The 18,413-nt window shown below is 39.9% G+C and overlaps 1 protein-coding gene across 7 annotated transcripts in view; it reads right to left on the bottom strand.

The window, feature by feature from the left end:
- Positions 1-18,413, bottom strand: part of MRAP2 (melanocortin 2 receptor accessory protein 2) — a 124,331-nt gene that overhangs the window by 21,490 nt on the left and 84,428 nt on the right. For all 7 annotated transcript variants that reach the window (XM_084959308.1, XM_084959315.1, XM_084959294.1 and 4 more), the window contains one exon: positions 5,632-5,764. In XM_084959308.1, the coding sequence (XP_084815434.1) occupies positions 5,632-5,758 (127 nt within the window). In that variant the 5' untranslated portion in view covers positions 5,759-5,764. The remainder of the gene's footprint in view (positions 1-5,631; positions 5,765-18,413) is intronic.

Genomic DNA, 18,413 nt, shown 5'->3' with positions numbered 1-18,413 from the left:
TGATGTATGTTGCAGATGTGGCTCAAATCTGGCATTTCTGTGACTGTGGTGTAGGCCAGTGGCTACAGCTCTGATTCTTCCCCTAGCCTGGGAATCTCCATATGCTGCAGATGTGGCCCCAAAAGACCAAAAAAAAAAAAAAATTGAATGGAACCATGAAAGATAGCCAAAGCAATCTTGAGAAAGAACAAAGCTGGAGGCATCAAGCTCCCTGATTTCAGACTATACTACAAATGTATAGTAATCAAAAAGCATGATGTTTTTATATTAGATCAATGAAAAGAATAGACAGCCTGGAAATAAACCCACACATATATGGACAATTAATCTATAACAACAGAGCCAAGTACATACAACGAAGGACGGACAGTCTCTTCAATAAATGGTGTTGGAAAAAGTGGAGAGCCACATGCAAAAGAATGAAACTAGACCACTATCTTACACCATACACAAAAATTAGCCCAAAATGGATTAAAGGCTTGAATGAAAGACCCAAAACCTTAAAATTTCCAAAAGAAACATAGGTGGTAACCTCACTGATAAAAGTCTTAGCATTGTTTTTGTAGATCTGACTCCAAAGGCAAGGGAAACAAAACCAAAAATTTTTAAATGGGACTACATCAAACCAAAAAGCTTCTGCACAGCAAAGGAAATCATCATCAAAACAAAAAGGCAGCCTACTGAATGAGAAAATATATCTGCAAATCAAATATGAGATGAGGGGTTAATATAAAAAAATGTAAAGAACACATATAACAACAACAAAACTTGATTTTTAAATGGGCAGAGGATCTGAATAGACATTTTTCCAAACACATAAGGTGACCAACAGGCACATGAAAAGATGTTCAATATCACTAATTTTTAGGGAAATGCAAATGAAAACCACAATGAGATATCATCTTACAAATGTTAGAAGGGCTATCAAAAACACAAGAAACATTAAGTGTTGGAGAGAATGTGGAGAAAAGGGAATACTGAATGCACTGTTGGTGGGAATGCAAATTGGCATAGCTGCTACACAAAACAGTACAGAGATTCCTCAAAAAATTAAGAATAGAACTACCATATGATCCAGCTCTTCTACTGCTGGATATTTATCTGAAGAATATAACAAAACTAACTTGAAAAGGTATATAAACACTTACGTTCATTGCAGCATTATTTATAATAGCCAAGATATGGAAACAACATACATGAACATCAATGGATGAATGGATAAAGAAGATGTGGTTTGTGTGTGTATACACACACATACACACACACTGGAATACTGTGTGTACAATATATACACACACAACGGAATATTACTCTGGTGTAAAAAATAATGCAATATTGCCATTTGAGACAATATAACTAGATCTTGAGGATATTATGTTAAGTGAAACAGATAGAGAAAGACAAATACTGTTTGATTTCACTCAAATTGGAATCTAAAACAAACAAATACAAAATGATAGATATAGAGAAAACCTAGTAATCAGAGGGGAAGGGGGGTTGTGGGATTGGTGAAATGGGTAAAAGGGGTCATTTATACAGCGATAGGTGATAACTACACCTTTGGTGGTGATCACCTTGTAGTACATACAGATGTCAAATTATAGTGTTGTAAGCCTGAAACTTACATAATGTTATATGCCAATTTTACCTCCATTTAAAAAAAAATAGATTCCCACTAGAGAAACAGGCTTCCAAACATCTAGCTCTGAAAATCAAGATGGTTTGCAACCACAAGAACCCCAAGACTACAACAAAGAAGTAGTTCCTAATGGGTGCTCATGGCTATTCCCTCAGGACTCAGTGCTGAGGAAATAGGCAAAAATATCCATTTGCCAGTTTCCCCCCTGTAAGAGGTTACTCCGCTTACTTGAAAAAATGCTGCCTTAGGGACAGACTTCTACTTTATCAGGCGTCTAGGGGACAGTTATAATCCTTCCCAGAGACCAATGAAGCTAGCAGACACTGACCCTGCCTTCTTCCTCCAGCCTACTCCAATAATAAACCAAGTCACCAGTATCTTTCTACAGGTCTGGTTCCCCAACTTTTGCAGCTGCTGCCCAGGGACACCTGATATCCTGGTTCTGATAGCCAATGGGCTTGCATTCCTGAGTCCCGTAGGATTGTACTTAATGAAGAAGGAGTTCTCAACAAGCCTGTGAGCACCCTTGCATGGTCTATACTATGCTTAGCACAAAGGGAGCAGGCAAAACACCCATATGCCAGTTTCTCCCTGGAAGGAATTTAACTATTTACTCTCCAGCTGCTGCCTGAGGTTCTACTTTTAATAAAGCTGCATCCAGGCACTGACCATAATCCTCTCCTTCAGGACACAGGCAGGTCTTGACACACCCGCAACTACTAGGAGCTACTAAGAACAAAGAAGGTTATTTAAACAATCATACAAGTTTTAGAGAAAACTAGAGCTCAGGCCTAGCTGAATGACAAGGTTCATTTCCTATATAAGACCACTCTGCTAAGACTGGGAGAGGTGGCCATTTTATCTAATGCACAGAAACCAATACAAAGAGTCAAGGAAAATGAAAACATATAGGAATATGTTCCAAACAAAAGAACAAGATAAATCTCCAGAAACAGATCTTAATGACAGTTCAAAATAATGGTCATAGGCATCCCCCTTGTAGCTCAGAGGGTTAAGAACCCAACTAGTATCCATGAGGATGCAGGTTCAATACCTGGCCTTGCTCAGTGGGTTAAAGATCTGGAGCTGCTCTGCCTGTGGTGTAGGTCAGCAGCTGCAGCTCTAATTCAACCCCTAACCTGGGAACTTCCATATGCCACAGCTGTGGCCCTAAAAATAAATAAGTAAATAAATAGATAAATAAATACATTTTTAAAATAATGGTCATAAACATTGGGGTAATCTCCTTGACATCACTCTTGGTAATGATTTTTTCTTTAACACCAAAAAAGCAAAGACAACAAAAGCAAGAATAAACAAGTGGGACTACATCAAACTAAAAGGCTTCTGCACAGCAAAAGAAACCATCAACAAAATGAAAAGGCAACATATGGAATAGGAGAAAAATATTTGTAAACCACACATTGGATAAGAGGTTAATATCCAAGGAATTCACACAACTCAATAGCCAAAAAAAAAAAAACCCCGACCTACTTAAAAATGGACAAAGGCCCTGAGTAGACATTTTCCTAAAGAAGACATACAAATGGCCAACAGGTACATGAAGAGGTTCTCAAAATTGCTAATCTTTAGGGAAATGCAATTCAAAAACTTCAAAGAGATATCATATCACCCCATCAGAATGTCTGCTATCAGGAGTTCCCATCGTGGCGCAGTGGTTAATGAATCTGACTAGGAACCATGAGGTTGCAGGTTCGATCCCTGGCTTGCTCAGTGGGTTAATGATCCGGCGTTGCCATGAGCTGTGGTGTAGGTTGCAGATGCAGCTCGGATCCGGCTCTGGCGTAGGCTGGCAGCTACAGCTCCGACTGGACCCCTAGCCTGGGAACCTCCATATGCCGCGGGAGCGGCCCAAAGAAATGGCAAAAAGACAAAAAAAAAAAAAGAATGTCTGCTATCAAAAAGGCAAGAGATAATAACTGCTGGTAAGCATGTAGAAAAAGCGAACCTTTGTACACTGTTGTTGGGAATGTAACTTGCACAGCAACTATGGAAACAGTATAGAGGTTCTTTAAGAAATTAAAAATAGAACTACCATACTATCTAGCTTTCCTAACTTTGGATATATATCCGAAGGAAGCAAAAGCATTGTCTTGAAGAGGATATCTATACTTCTGTGTTCACTGTAGCATTATTCACAATAGCCAAGGAATGGAAACAACCTAGTTATCTATTAATGGATTAAGAAAATGTGATCTATAGGTATTTGAATATTATTCAGCCTCTAGGTAGAAAGAAATACTGTCATTTATGATGATATAGATGAAGATAGAGGGCATTATATTAAATGAAATAACAGAGAAAGACAAATAGAGCATGGGTGTACTGCTTATACAGAGAATCTCAAAAAAAAAAAAAGTCCAGCTCGTAGACACAGAGAGTAGAAAAGTGGTTGCCAGGGCCTGGGGGTTGGGGAAAATAGGGAGAGGTTGGTAAAAGAGTACAAACCTTCAGCTACAAGAATAAGGACTGAAGGTCTGCTGTATAACATGAAGAATATAGTTAATGATGCTGTCTTATATGATTGAAACTTGCAAGAGAGTAGAATTTTAAATGTTCTCACCAATAAACAAACAAGCAAATACATACGCCTGAGGTGATGGATGTGTTAATTAACTTGATGGGGGATTCCATTCACAATATATTTGATACATATATATATACATATATCAAACCATTATTTTGTATACTTTAAATATATTACAATTTTATTTGTCAATTACACCTCATTGAAGCTGAAAAATACAGAAAGGCCACATTGCAAGGGAGCAGCAAGTAGGGGTGAGGAATCATGAATGCCAAGGCAGCTCAGAGTGTAGTGGCCAGGAAAAGCTAAAGGAGCAAAAGCATTTCCTTTGCTATATTTGTATCTTCAGTTCTAATCTCTCTTATATTCCCTAACGCCTCTCACTAATCTGAGCCAGTGAAAACCCACAATTTTTATGGTGCTGCATACATTCATTCTGAAACAACCAAATATGTCTGCAATATTTATGGGGTAATCACAACAGGACCCGGGAGTGGGCAGAAGTTTCTGCCTATTATGTCAACTCTACTTAAGGAAAGAGAGCTGCTTCATGCTGGCCAGTTAGCATTCAGTTTCAACTGAACTTGGATGGCCACCTTGTATATAACTGTATTTCCTTCCTCTGTGCTAGATTGTTAATCACTCCAATAATATGAAGCACATTTCATGCCTATAACATAGAGTTGGGAATGATCATGGGCTACTCTAGTCCATCATTATGAACACACACAGACAGACCCCTTTCCATAGCCCCAGAAACCCAGCAGGGCTGAAAGGATGCTGTCGACTAAGTGTTACAAAAGAAGTTTCTTCAAATAAGACTTCAAGATTCTATTTGTGGAGTTCCCATTGTGGCTCAGTGGTTAACAAATCCAACTAGGAAATGAGGTTGCGGGTTCGATCCCTGGCCTCACTCAGTAGGTTACTGGCATTACTGTGAGCTGTGGTATAGGTCACAGACGTGGCTCAGATCTAGCATTGCTGTGGCTCAGGCATAGGCCAGCGGCTGCAGCTCTGATTAGACCCCTAGCCTAGGAACCTCCATAGACCACAGGTGCGGCCTAAAAAGACAAAAAAAAATTTTTTTTTAATTAAAAAAAATAAAGATCTCTAGGGGACCACCATGCATCACAAAAAAAGATTCTATTTGTGTACACATTTTAGATCATCCAAATGTTCACACAGTTTTAGAGATTTGGAATCATCAATTTTTTAAATCTCAATTTGATAATGACATTGATTCATGTTCTCCCACTAAGGGACTCTCTCAAGTTCTTCATCATTCTTGTTATACACCCCTGAGCAATGTGTCTTCTTGGGTTTATGGGGTAGAGGAAAGAGTTCTATAAAAAGATAGAATGTTCAGGAAAAGTAAACAAAGGGGATTTCACAGATTAAGGCAAACACACATCATGTTTACAATGAGGAATGGCATAAGACTTACATTTGTGAGCCTTTAGTCCTTCAAAGGAAACAGGTCCAATCTCATAATGCTCATATTCCCAGGTGTAATCAGAATTAGATGTAGATTGCTGGGATGTTCTGTTAGAAATTAACCTCTGGGAAGACATTTCCACCTGCAAAAACAGAGAGAGGCAAGTGTAGAGCCTGTTAACTCATACACATTGTCATTGACCACATTCAGGAGGTCATCAAGCAAAGCCCTCAGGGCAGTCTTATCCATCAGGCCAGGGACAGAATTCAGAGTAATGATGGTAAACATTATCCAAATTTAAGAAAAAGAATGAAAAGACCAATACAAGAAAATGTTTAACAAAGAGTTAGAAGATTTAAAGACCAAACAGAGATGAACAATACAATAACTAAAATGAAAAATACACTAGAAGGAATCAATATCGGAATAAATGAGGCAAAAAAATGAATAAGGAGGCTGGAAGATAGAATGCTGGAAATTACTACCATGGAACAGAAAAAAGAAAAAAGAATGAGAACAGTTTCAGAGATGGAAAGAAAGGAAAGAAATGAGGACACTCTCAGAGATCTCTGGGATAACATTAGATGTACCAACATTCTCAATATAGAGGTCCCAGAAGAAGAGAGAAAGGACCTGATAAAACATTTGAAGAGATTATAGCCAAAAACTTCTCTAACATGGGAAAGGAAACACTCACTAAAGCCACTCACTCAAGTCCAGGAAGTGCAGAGATTCCAATACATCATAAACCCAAGGAGGAACACCCCAACACACATATTAATCAAGCTGACAAAATTAAAGACAAAGAAAAATATTAAAAGCCGCAAGGGTAAGCAGCAAATAACACAGAAGGGAATCCCCATAAGGTCATCAGCTGATTTTTCAGCCAAAACTCAGCAGACCAGAAGGGAAGTGATGAAAGTGATGAAAGGGGGGAAACCTGCAACCAAGAATACTCTACCTAGAAAGGCTCTCATTCAGATTTGATAGAGAAATCAAAAGATTTACAGACAAGCAAAAGCTAAGAGAATTTAGCACCATCAAATCAGCTTTACAACAAATGCTAAAGGAACTTATCCAAGCAGAAATAAAAGGCAACAACTAGAAACAAAAAAATTATGAAAGCAAAAGCTCACCAGTAAAGGCAAACATACAGTAAGTGTAGGAAATCATCAACACATAAATATGATATCAAAACCAGCAATCATGAGAAGAGGAGAGTACAAAAGCAGGATATTGGGTTTGCACTTGAAATTAAGAGATCAGGAACTGAAAACAATCTTGTATACATATACACAACTCCTATATCAAAGCCTCATGGGAACTACAAATCAATAAATTACAATAGACACACACCCACACCCCTAAACCAATCCAACTACAATAATAAAGACAGTCATCAAATCACAAGAGAACAAAAGTAGAAGACAAATAAAAAACCTATAAACACAAATCCAAAACAATTAACAAAATGGCAATAAGAATACACATATCGATAACTTCCTTGAGAGTTCCTATTGCGGCACAGCAGAAACAAATTCAACAAAGAACCATGAAGTTGTAGGTTCGATCCCTGGCCTCTCTCAGTGGGTTAAGGATCCAGTGTTGCCATGAGCTGTGGTGTAGGTCACAGATGCAGCTCAGATCAGGCATTGCTGTGGCTGTGGTGTAGGCCCACTTGACCCCTAGTCTGGGAACCTCCATATGCCATGGGTGTAGCCCTAAAAAAAATAATAATTGCCTTGAATGTAAGTGGAATAAAAGCTCCCACATAAGTGTAAAGACATAGACTGGCCAAATGGATATAAAAACAAGATCTGTATATATGCTGTTTATAAGAGACTCACTTCAGATCTAGGGACACATACACACTGAAAGTGAAGGGATTAAAAAAGCTATTCCATGCAAAAAAGAGATCAAAAGAAAGCTGGAGTAGCAATATTCATATCAGACAAAATAGACTTTAAAATAAAAAATGTGGAGTTCCCGTCGTGGCACAGTGGTTAACGAATCCGACTGGGAACCATGAGGTTGCGGGTTCGGTCCCTGCCCTTGCTCAGTGGGTTAACGATCCGGCATTGCCATGAGCTGTGGTGTAGGTTGCAGACACGGCTCGGATCTGGCGTTGCTGTGGCTCTGGCATAGGCCTGCAGCTACAGCTCCAATTCGACCCCTAGCCTGGGAACCTCCATATGCCGCAGGAGTGGCCCAAAGGAATAGCAAAAAGACCAAAAAAAAAAAAAAAAGTTACAAGAGACAAAGAAGGACATTACATAATAATCAAAGGATCAATCCAAAAAGACATAACAATTGTAAATATATATGTACCTAACATAAGAACACCTCAATACAGGAGTTCACATTATGGCTCAATGATAACGAACCCAACTAGTATCCATGAGGATGTAGGTTCGATCCCTGGCCTTGCTCAGTAGGTTAAAGATTCAGTGTTGCCATGAGCTGTGGTGTAGTTTGCAGATGCGGCTTGCATCTGGCATTACTGTGGCAGTGGTGTAGGCTGGCAGCTGCAGCTCCAAATCAGCCCCTAGCCTGGGAATTCCATATACCACAGATGCAGCCCTAAAAAAGCAAAAATTAAAATAAATAAAATAAAAAGAACACCTCAATATATAGGGCAAATTCTAACAGCCAAAAAAGGAGAAATTGACAGTAACACAAAAAGGAGTGGGGGACTTTAACATCCCACTGCCATCAATGGACAAATCAATCAGATAAGGTAATCAATAAAGAAACGCAAGCCTTAAATGATACATTACACCATATGGACCTAATTGATATTTATATAACATTCCATCCAAAAGCAGTAGGATACACTTCCTTCTAAAATGTACACAGAACGTTCTCCAGGATAGATCACATTTTGGCTCACAAATCAAGCCTTGGTAAATTTAAGAAAATTGAAATTACATCAAGCAGCTTTCTGACCACAATGATATGAGATTAGAAATCAATTACAAGAAAAAAATCTGTAAAGAACACAAACATGTGGAGGCTAAACTATGTGCTACTAAACAACCAATGGATCACTGAAGAAATCAAAATGGAAATCAAAAAATACCTAGAGACAAAGGAAAACGAAACACAATGATCCAAAACCCATGAGATGCCTCAAAAGCAGTTCTAAAAGAAAAGTTTATAGCAGTACAATCATACCTCAGGAAACAAGAAAAATGTCAAATATATGACCTAACCTTACACCTGAACCAACTAGAGAGAGAACAAACAAAACCCAAAGTTAGTAGAAGGAGAGAAATCATAAAGATCAGAGCACAAATAAATGAAATAGTAGAGATAAAGAAAACAATAGAAAATATCAGTGAAACCAAAAGCTGGTTCTTTGAGAAGATAGACAAAATTGACAAAGTTTTAGTGAGACTCATTAAGGAAAAAAAAAGGGGGAGGAGGCTCAAATCAATAAAATTAGGAATGAAGAAGTTACAACTGGCAGCACAGAAATACAAAAGATCATAAGAGATTACTACAAGCAACTATATGCCAATAAAATAGACAACCTAGGAGAAAGGAACAGATTCTTGAAAGGTACGACTTTCTAAGACTAAGCCAGGAAGAAATAGAAAATATGAACAGAAAAACCACATGTATTGAAATTGACACTGTGATTTTAAAACTTTCAACAAACAAAATTCCGGGACCATACAGCTTCACAAGCAAAAGCTATCAAACATTTAGAAAATAGTTCACACCTATCCTTCTGAAGCTCTTCCAGAAAAGTGAAGAGAAAGGAACACTCCCAAGCTCATTCTCTGAGGCCACAATCACCCTGATACCAAAATCACCCAGAGATATCTCCAAAAAGGAAAATTACTGGCCAATATCACTGGTAAATATAGACACAAAAATGCTCAACAAAATACTAGTTAACAGACTCCAACAATACATCAAAAGGATCACACACCATGATCAAGTAGGATTTATCTCAGGGATGCAAGGATTCTTCAATATTTGGAAATCAATCAATATGATACACTACATTAACAAACTAAAATAATAAAAACTATTATCATCTCAATATATGCAGAAAAGATTTTGACAAAACTCAACACCCATTTTTTATTAAAACTCTCCAGAATACAGAAATAGAAGGAAACTACCTCAATATAATAAAGGGCATTTATGACAAACCCACAGCTAATATCATTCTCAACAGAGAAAAGGTGAAAGCATTTCCTCTAAGATCGGGAACAAGACAAGGATGTCCACTCTCACCACTTTTATTCAACCTAGTTTTGGAAGTACTAGCCATGGCAATCAGAAAGCAAAAAGAAATAAAAAGAATTCAAATTAGAAAAGAAGTAAAACTGTCACTATTTGCAGATGCCATGATACATAGCAAATCCTAAAGATGCTAGAGCTCATCAATGAATTCAATAAAGAAAAAGGGTACAAAATTAATACTCAGAAGTCTCTTGCATTCCTATACATTAACAACAAAAGATCAGAAATAGAAATTAAGGAAATAATCCCATTTACCAGTCCATCAAAAAGAATAAAATTCCTAGGAATAAACCTACCTAAAAAGGCAAAAGACCTGTACTCTGAAAACTATAAGCCATGGATGAAAGAAATCGAAAATGACACAAGCAGATGGAAAGATATATTGTGCCTCGGACTAGAAGAATCAATATTGTCAAAATGACTATACTAACCAAGGTAAGCTACAGATTCATTGCAATCGCTATCAAATTACCAATGGTATTTTTCACTAGAACTAGAACAACAAAAAAAATTAAAATGTGAATAGAAACACAAAAGACCCTGAATAGCCAAAGCAATCTTGACAAGGAAACTAGAGAAATCATGATCCCTGACTTCAGACTATACTACAAAGTTACAGTCAACAAAATGTATGATACAGGTACAAAAACAGAAATAAAGATCAGTGGAACAGGATAGAAAGCCCAGAAATAAACCCAAACTCCTAGGGTCAACTAATCTATGACAAAGGAGGCAAGAATATACAATGGAGAAAAGACGGTTTCTTCAACAAGTGGTGCTGTGAAAATTGGATAGCTACATGAAAAATAATGAAATTAGAACATTCTCTAACATCATATACAAAATAAACTTAAAATAAATTAAAGACCTAAATGTAAGGCTGGACAGTATAAAAGTTGTAAAGGAAAACATAGACTGAACACTCTTTGGCATAAATTGCAGCAATATCTTGTTGGATCTACCTCCTAGAATAATGAGAATAAAAACAAAAACAAACAAATGGGACCCAATTAAACTTAAAAGCTTTTTCATAGCAAAGGAAATCACAAAAAAAGAAAAGAAAACCCACAGAATGGGAGAAAATATTTGCAAACAAAGCAACCAATAAGAGATTAATCTCCTAAATATACAAATAACTCATGCAGCTCAATATCAAAAAAACAAACCATCTTGGCTCAGGAGTAACAAACCCGACTAGGATATAGGTTTGATTCCTGGCCTCACTCAGTGGGTCAAGGATCTGGCATTGCTGTGAGCTGTGGTGTGAGTCACAGCCCCGACTTGAATCCTGTGTTTCTGTCTGTGGTGTAGGCCAGCAGTAGCAGCTCCAATTCAACTTCTAGCCCAGGAACTTCTATATGCTGTAGGTGTGTCCTTAAAAAGCAAAACAAAAAATCCAATCAAAACATGGGCAGAAGATCTAAACAGACATTTCTCTGAAGAAGACATATAGATGGCCAAAAAACACATGAAAAGACAGTGTCACTAACTATTAGAGAAATGCAAATCAAAACTACAATGAAATGTTACCTCAAATCAGTCAGAATGGCCATTGTCAAGAAGTCTATAAATAATAAGTGCTGGAGAGGTGTAAAGAAAAAGGAACCCTCCTACACTGTTGGTGGAAATGTAGGTTGGTCCCACTACCATGGAGAATAGTATGGAGGTTCCTTAAAAAACTAAAAATAGAACTACCATATAAATCCAGCAATCTCACTCTTGGGCATTTATTCAAAGAAAACCATAATCTGAAAAGGACATGCACCGCAGTGTTCATTGCAGCACTATTTGTAATAGCCAAGACATGAAGGCAACCGAAATATCCACTGACAGAGTAAAGGATAAAGAAAATGTGTGAAGAAAGGGTGGGGGAAAAATGTAATTGTAATATATACATGTAAGGATAACCTGACTCCCTTGCTGTACAGTGGGAAAATATAAAAAAAAAAAAAATGTGAGATATACATATCTTTATACATATAATGGAATATTACTTGGCCATAATAAGGAATGAAATAACGCCATTTGCAGCAACATGGATGGACCTAGAGATTATCATATTAAGTGAAGTAAGATAAAGACAAACATAAAATATCACTTACATATGGAATATAATTTTTAAAATGACACGAACTTATTTACAAAACAGAAACACACAGATTTCTAAAACAAACTTATGGTTACCAAAGGATAGGAGTTTGGGATTAACATGTACATACTACTATACATAAAGTAGATAATCAACAAGTATCTACTGTATAGTACAGTTAACTCTATTCAATATTCTATAATAACCTATACGGGAAAAGAATCTGAAATATTATTTATATATATATATATATATGTATGTATGTATAACTGAATCACTTTGCTGTACACCTGAACCCAACACAACATGGTAAGTCAACTCTACTCCAATGGAAAGAAAAAGTGTAAGAGGGTGACTCTGCGTGTCCAGCCAGACGAATCACTCCTTCAAAGGTGGAAAAGAAAGAACCGGTTCTCACGTGGGAACGAAGGCTACACACATTTTAAGACAAGCTGACCTTTGAGTAAGTATTCGGTTACCTTTATTATACTGGCACAAAAATAGCATAAAATCATTACCACAGTATCTTCTTTGGCATTTCTGTTATTTGAACAAGAGTTTATTTCCCTTGACAATGAAATAAATTTCCTCGGGAAATGAAAATGAACCACTCAAACGAAGAAGCACTCTCCCCCTTGATGAGCCCTCTCTCTAGGAGAAAAGAATTGGATGAGAAAGATACGTAGCTCTTCAAGCTGTGAGTTTTAGAGATAAATGGTAGATTAGCAAGAAGGTAATTTCCATTTGAGAGTATTGGGAACTTCACACAACACAAGAAAAGACACTGGATTTGAAGTCGGAAGACCAGGGTCTTCACCTCTGCTCTGTTGCCATTTGCCAGGCTGCCAGGCAAAACACTTCATCTCTCCCAGCTGCATTTTCCTCATCTGCGAAACTGACCATCTTGACGGCCTATTGTTGTCAGAAAGGGGTTCAGGCTATGGTCACTAATTGACACCATTATCACCCAACTGGCCCACTTCTGAGCCTCCTATTTTTTTCTGCTTCTACCCTTACCAGTCCATTGTAATCCATTCTCCACACATCAGCCAATGATCTCCAAAACAGACAAATTGCCCTTGTGATGCCTTAGCTTAATACTTTTAAATGGTTTCCCATTGCTCTAAGGACAAAGTCCAACATCCTTTAAATATCCTTCAAGGTCATGACTTGGGCCCTGCCATCTCTTATCTTGCTTCATACCCCATCAAGCTGTACTTGGGTTTCCTGGAGTTCCTCAAATACTCCACACTCCCTGTAACTTGCACACATACTGCTTCCTCTGGTAGGAGTATTCCTTCTACCTGTTCATCCTAACCCATCCCTGCTTCCTGTACACTCTTGTCTTTCCTACACTGGAGTCAGCAAATCCAGCCGATTGCCTGTTTTTGTATAGCCCACAGGTGAAGAATGTTTTTACATTGTAAATGGTCCTTTATCCATCAAAAGGATGATAATATTTCATGACTTGAGAGAATGATATGAAATTCAAATATCAAAAAAAAAAGAGAGGAGAGGACAAGATGGCGGAGGAATAGGGGGACACGCTCGCCCTCTCCCACAAACACAACAAAAAAAGCACATCTACAGAAGAAATGACTCGCACAGAACAGCAACCAATCGCTGGCAGAGGAACCTAAACTCCAATAATGGCAAGAAGTTCGTGACATTATTGGGCAGAACGGGAGAAAAGAGGAGAGTGAGAGAAGGCGAATCCGAGCGGGACGGGCGCTCCCGAAAGGGAACTGCGGAGGAGAAAGAGATCCTGCACCCTGGAAAGTCTCCTACCGGGCGAAAGATCAAATGAACCGGAGGAATCCCCAGATGCAGAGAAGAGTGTAGCAGTAAGTCGGAGTACGGAAAAACGGATCAAGAACCCAACGGACCATCTGAACTACGGGCACAGTCACCAAAAATTGAGACGCCTGGGTGGGGGCTGGGCACCGAATCCTCGGCTCCAGAGGTTAGTCCCCGGGAAAGGGCCGGGGGACGCCTGGGTGGGGGCTGGGCACCGAGACCTCGCCTCTGAAGGTTGGTCCCCGAGAAAGGGCCGGGGGACGCCTGGGTGGGGGCTGGGCACCGAGACCTCGGCTCCAGAGATTAGTCCCCGGGCTAGGGGGGCGGGGAAGAGCGGAAACTGCTTGGGAGGTCTCTAAACCATTTGACGGGCAGAGACTGCCTGGGAGACTAGAAAACAAAGCTGTCGCAGAGGAAGGGAGCAATACTCTAGGGGCGGGGAAGTGGAAAGCCGCCTCAGAGGGAACCTGGGAGAAGAGCCTGGTCTGCGCCCGTGCTGGGGAGCGGAGAAAAGAAGGGGTGGGTTCCCATAGAATACCCCCCACGCCACAGCAAGCTTACAGGCCCGCTAGCTAGCAGAAAGCTGTGCTTCCCAGTGCATTCCCTCCCCCCACCCCCGCCACCCCCTACGCTCTCGCGGAACCTGGGGCTGCCTGCCATCCAGGAGGGCTGGCCTCAACAATTGCCTGAAGCCTACCACTGCAGGGGCTCTCCCTGCACAGGCCTGCTTGCCCTTTGGAGGGGCTACACTTCCACAGAGCAGCACCAAACACCACCAGCCCCCTAGAAAAGGCCTGCAGCCCAGAAAAGCTAGAACAAGCCTAGCCAGGCCGTGAATAGATCGACCTAATTCTCCGACGGTTTTTCTGAGACGGGCTCCCCCGGGGAGGAGCCTCTTGGGTCTCCAAGGGCCTTGCTACCCGCCCAAGACCCCAGGGGGTGCTAAGACCTAGTGGACCAGCTGCATAGGACTGCCAGCTCCAGGCAGGAGCCCCTGCAGCCCAGAAAAGCTGCAACAAGCCTGGCCGACTTAGGAAAAGATCTCCGACGGTCTTTCTGAGTCGGGCTGCCCTGGGGAGGAGCCTCTTGAGTCTCCAAGGGCCCTGCTACCCGCCCAAGACCCCAAGGGGTGCTGAGACCTAGTGGACCAGCTGCATAGGACTGCCAGCTCCAGGCAGGACCCCCTGCAGCCCAGAAAAGCTGCAACAAGCCTGGCCGAGTCGGGAAAAGATCTCCGACGGTCTTTCTGAGTCGGGCTGCCCTGGGGAGGAGCCTCTTGAGTCTCCAAGGGCCCTGCTACCTGCCCAAGCCCCCAGGGAATGCTGAGACCTAGTGGACCAGCCGCATAGGACTGCCAGCTCCAGGCAGGACCCCCTGCAGCCCAGAAAAGCTGCAACAAGCCTGGCCGACTTGGGAAAAGATCTCAGACGGTCTTTCTGAGTCGGGCTGCCCTGGGGAGGAGCCTCTTGAGTCTCCAAGGGCCCTGCTACCCGCCCAAGACCCCAAGGGGTGCTGAGACCTAGTGAACCAGCTGCATAGGACTGCCAGCTCCAGGCAGGACCCCCTGCAGCCCAGAAAAGCTGCAACAAGCCTGGCCGAGTCGGGAAAAGATCTCCGACGGTCTTTCTGAGTCGGGCTGCCCTGGGGAGGAGCCTCTTGAGTCTCCAAGGGCCCTGCTACCTGCCCAAGACCCCAGGGGGTGCTGAGAACCAAGTGAAATCTGCTACCATCGTGGGGTGGACCTCCCAGTCCTGTCTGCCCTCAGGAAGTCCTCCTTTGCTTCAAAGAAACACTGTTAGTTCCATCAACACTCCAGAAAAGCCACACTGCCTCAAAAAAGATTGACCAACAACGACAGCCCTCAGGAAATATTCCACGGCAGTGACAAGGCAAACACTACCCGATAACGGAGAGTACAACTCCCTCAGGAGAAAGAAGACAACAAGCAAGATGAAGAAGCTGAGAAACCACCCCCAGTCAAACCAACAGGAGAACTCACCTAAAACAGTCAACAATGAAACAGATCTCGGCAGTCTGACAGACCTAGAATTCAAAAGAGAAATACTGAAAATACTGAAGGAATTAAGAGAAGATATGAACAGTAATGCAGATACCCTCAGAAAGGGCTAGAAAATATAAGGAGGAGCCAAGAAAAACTAGAACATTCATTTGCAGAGATGCAAACTGAACTAGGGGCAGTAAAAACCAGAATGAATAATTCAGAAGAACGAATCAGTGATGTGGAAGATAGAATAATGGAAATCACTCAATCTGGTCAACAGACAGAAAACCGAATCAAAAAACTGGAAAGCAATATAAGAGACCTATGGGATAATATAAAGCGGGCCAATCTACGCATAATAGGAATTCCAGAAGGAGTAGAAAAAGAAAAGGGAATGGAAAATATATTTGAAGAAATTATCGCTGGAAACTTCCCAAATCTAAAGGATACTGGGTTCAAGATACAAGAAGCACAGAGGGCCCCAAACAAACTGAACCCAAACAGACCCACACCAAGACACATCATAATAAAAATGGCAAAAGTTAGTGATAAAGAGAGGATCCTAAAGGCAGCAAGAGAAAAACAGAATGTTACCTACAAGGGAACCCCCATAAGAATATCAGCTGATTTCTCTACAGAAACACTACAGGCCAGGAGGGAATGGCAAGAGATATTTAAAGTGCTAAAAGGAAAAAATATGCAACCTAGAATACTTTATCCAGCAAGAATATCATTTAAAATAGAAGGGGAAATAAAAATTTTTCCCAACAAACAAAAACTTAAAGAATACAGCAACACAAAACCCAGGTTAAAGGAAATATTGAAAGGGCTTCTCTAAACCAAAAAGAAAGGAAGGAAAGGGAAGAAAAAAGAAAAGAAAAAAAAAAAAAAAAGAAGAAGAAGAAGAGGAAGAACTAGGACTGAGGAAACCGTAATCAGAGAGCAGTCACTCAAATAAGCCAGCATACAGATTTAATCATGAACATGCTTCAAACAAAATAAAATTAAAAAGAAAAAAATAAAAGAGTCATCAAAACCATAAAATGTGGGCAAGGGATGTTAGGAGGTAAATAATCCTTTTTGTTTGTATGTATGTCTCTCTTCTTAATTTTAATATAATAATGAAGTGTTTGAACTTACAGGACCATCAGGCTAAAACACACAATTATGGGAAGGGGTTAGCATACTTGAAAAACAGGGCAACCACAAGCCAAAACCAAATAATGCATTTGCAAAAAATGAAAAAAAAAATACACTCAAGCAGATAATAACAGGAGACCATCCAACCAAAAAAAAAAAAAAAAAGAAGAATGGAGAACCATAGAATCAACTGGAACACGAGGATCAAATGGCAATAAATAATCATCTATCAATTATCACCTTAAATGTCAATGGACTGAATGCCCCAATCAAAAGACACAGAGTGGCTGAGTGGATAAAAAGGCAAAAACCTTCAATATGCTGCCTACAAGAAACTCACCTTAGGACAAAAGATACATATAGATTGAAAGTGAAAGGCTGGGGAAAAGTAGTTCATGCCAATAGACATGACAGAAAAGCAGGAGTTGCAACGCTCATATCAGACAAAATAGACTTTAAAACAAAAGACATAAAGAAAGACAAAGAAGGACACTATTTAATGATTAAGGGATCCATCCAAGGAGAGGATGTTACTATCATCAACATATATGCCCCAAACATAGGAGCACCCAGATACATACAACAAATATTAACAGACATAAAGGGAGATATTGATGAGAATACAATCATAGTAGGAGACCTAAATACCCCCCTCACATCAATGGACAGATCCTCCAGACAGAAAACCAATAAAGCAACAGAGATCCTAAAGGAAACAATAGAAAAGTTAGACTTAATTGATATCTTCAGGACACTACATCCAAAAAAAGTAGAATACACATTCTTCTCAAATGCTCATGGAACATTCTCAAGAATCGACCACATATTGGGACACAAAGCGAATCTCAATAAATTTAGGAGCATAGAAATTATCTCAAGTATCTTCTCTGACCACAATGCCATGAAATTAGAAATCAACCATGGGAAAAGCAAAGAGAAAAAACCTACTCCATGGAGACTAAACAACATGCTACTAAAAAACCAATGGGTCAATGAGGAAATCAAGAAGGAAATTAAAAACTACCTTGAAACAAATGATAATGAAGACACAACCTCTCAAAATCTATGGGATGCTGCGAAAACAGTGCTCAGAGGGAAATTTATAGCAATCCAGGCCTTTCTCAAAAAAGAAGAAAGATCCCAAATTGACAACTTAACCCTCCACCTAAATGAATTAGAAAAAGAAGAACAAAAAAGTCCTAAAGTCAGCAGAAGGAAGGAAATTATAAAGATCAAAGAAGAAATCAATAAAATAGAGACTCAAAAAACAATAGAGAAAATTAATAAAACCAAGAGCTGGTTCTTTGAAAAGGTGAACAAAATTGATAAACCCCTGGCCAGACTCACTAAAAAGAGGAGAGAAAGAACCCAAATCACCAAAATTATAAATGAAAAAGGAGAAATCACAACGGATACAGCAGAAATACAAAAAACCATAAGAGAATACTATGAACAACTATATGGCAATAAGTTTGACAATCTGGAAGAAATGGACAATTTTCTAGA

The sequence above is a fragment of the Sus scrofa genome, chromosome 1 (genome assembly GCF_054392235.1).
Source record: "Sus scrofa isolate SSC_HxYL_T2T_F1_AM1 chromosome 1, Sscrofa_HxYL_maternal_Yorkshire_Landrace_v2.0, whole genome shotgun sequence".
Lineage (NCBI taxonomy): Eukaryota > Metazoa > Chordata > Mammalia > Artiodactyla > Suidae > Sus > Sus scrofa.
The sequence above is the reverse complement of the archived record's forward strand: the minus strand, read 5'-3'. Positions and strand labels throughout refer to the sequence as shown.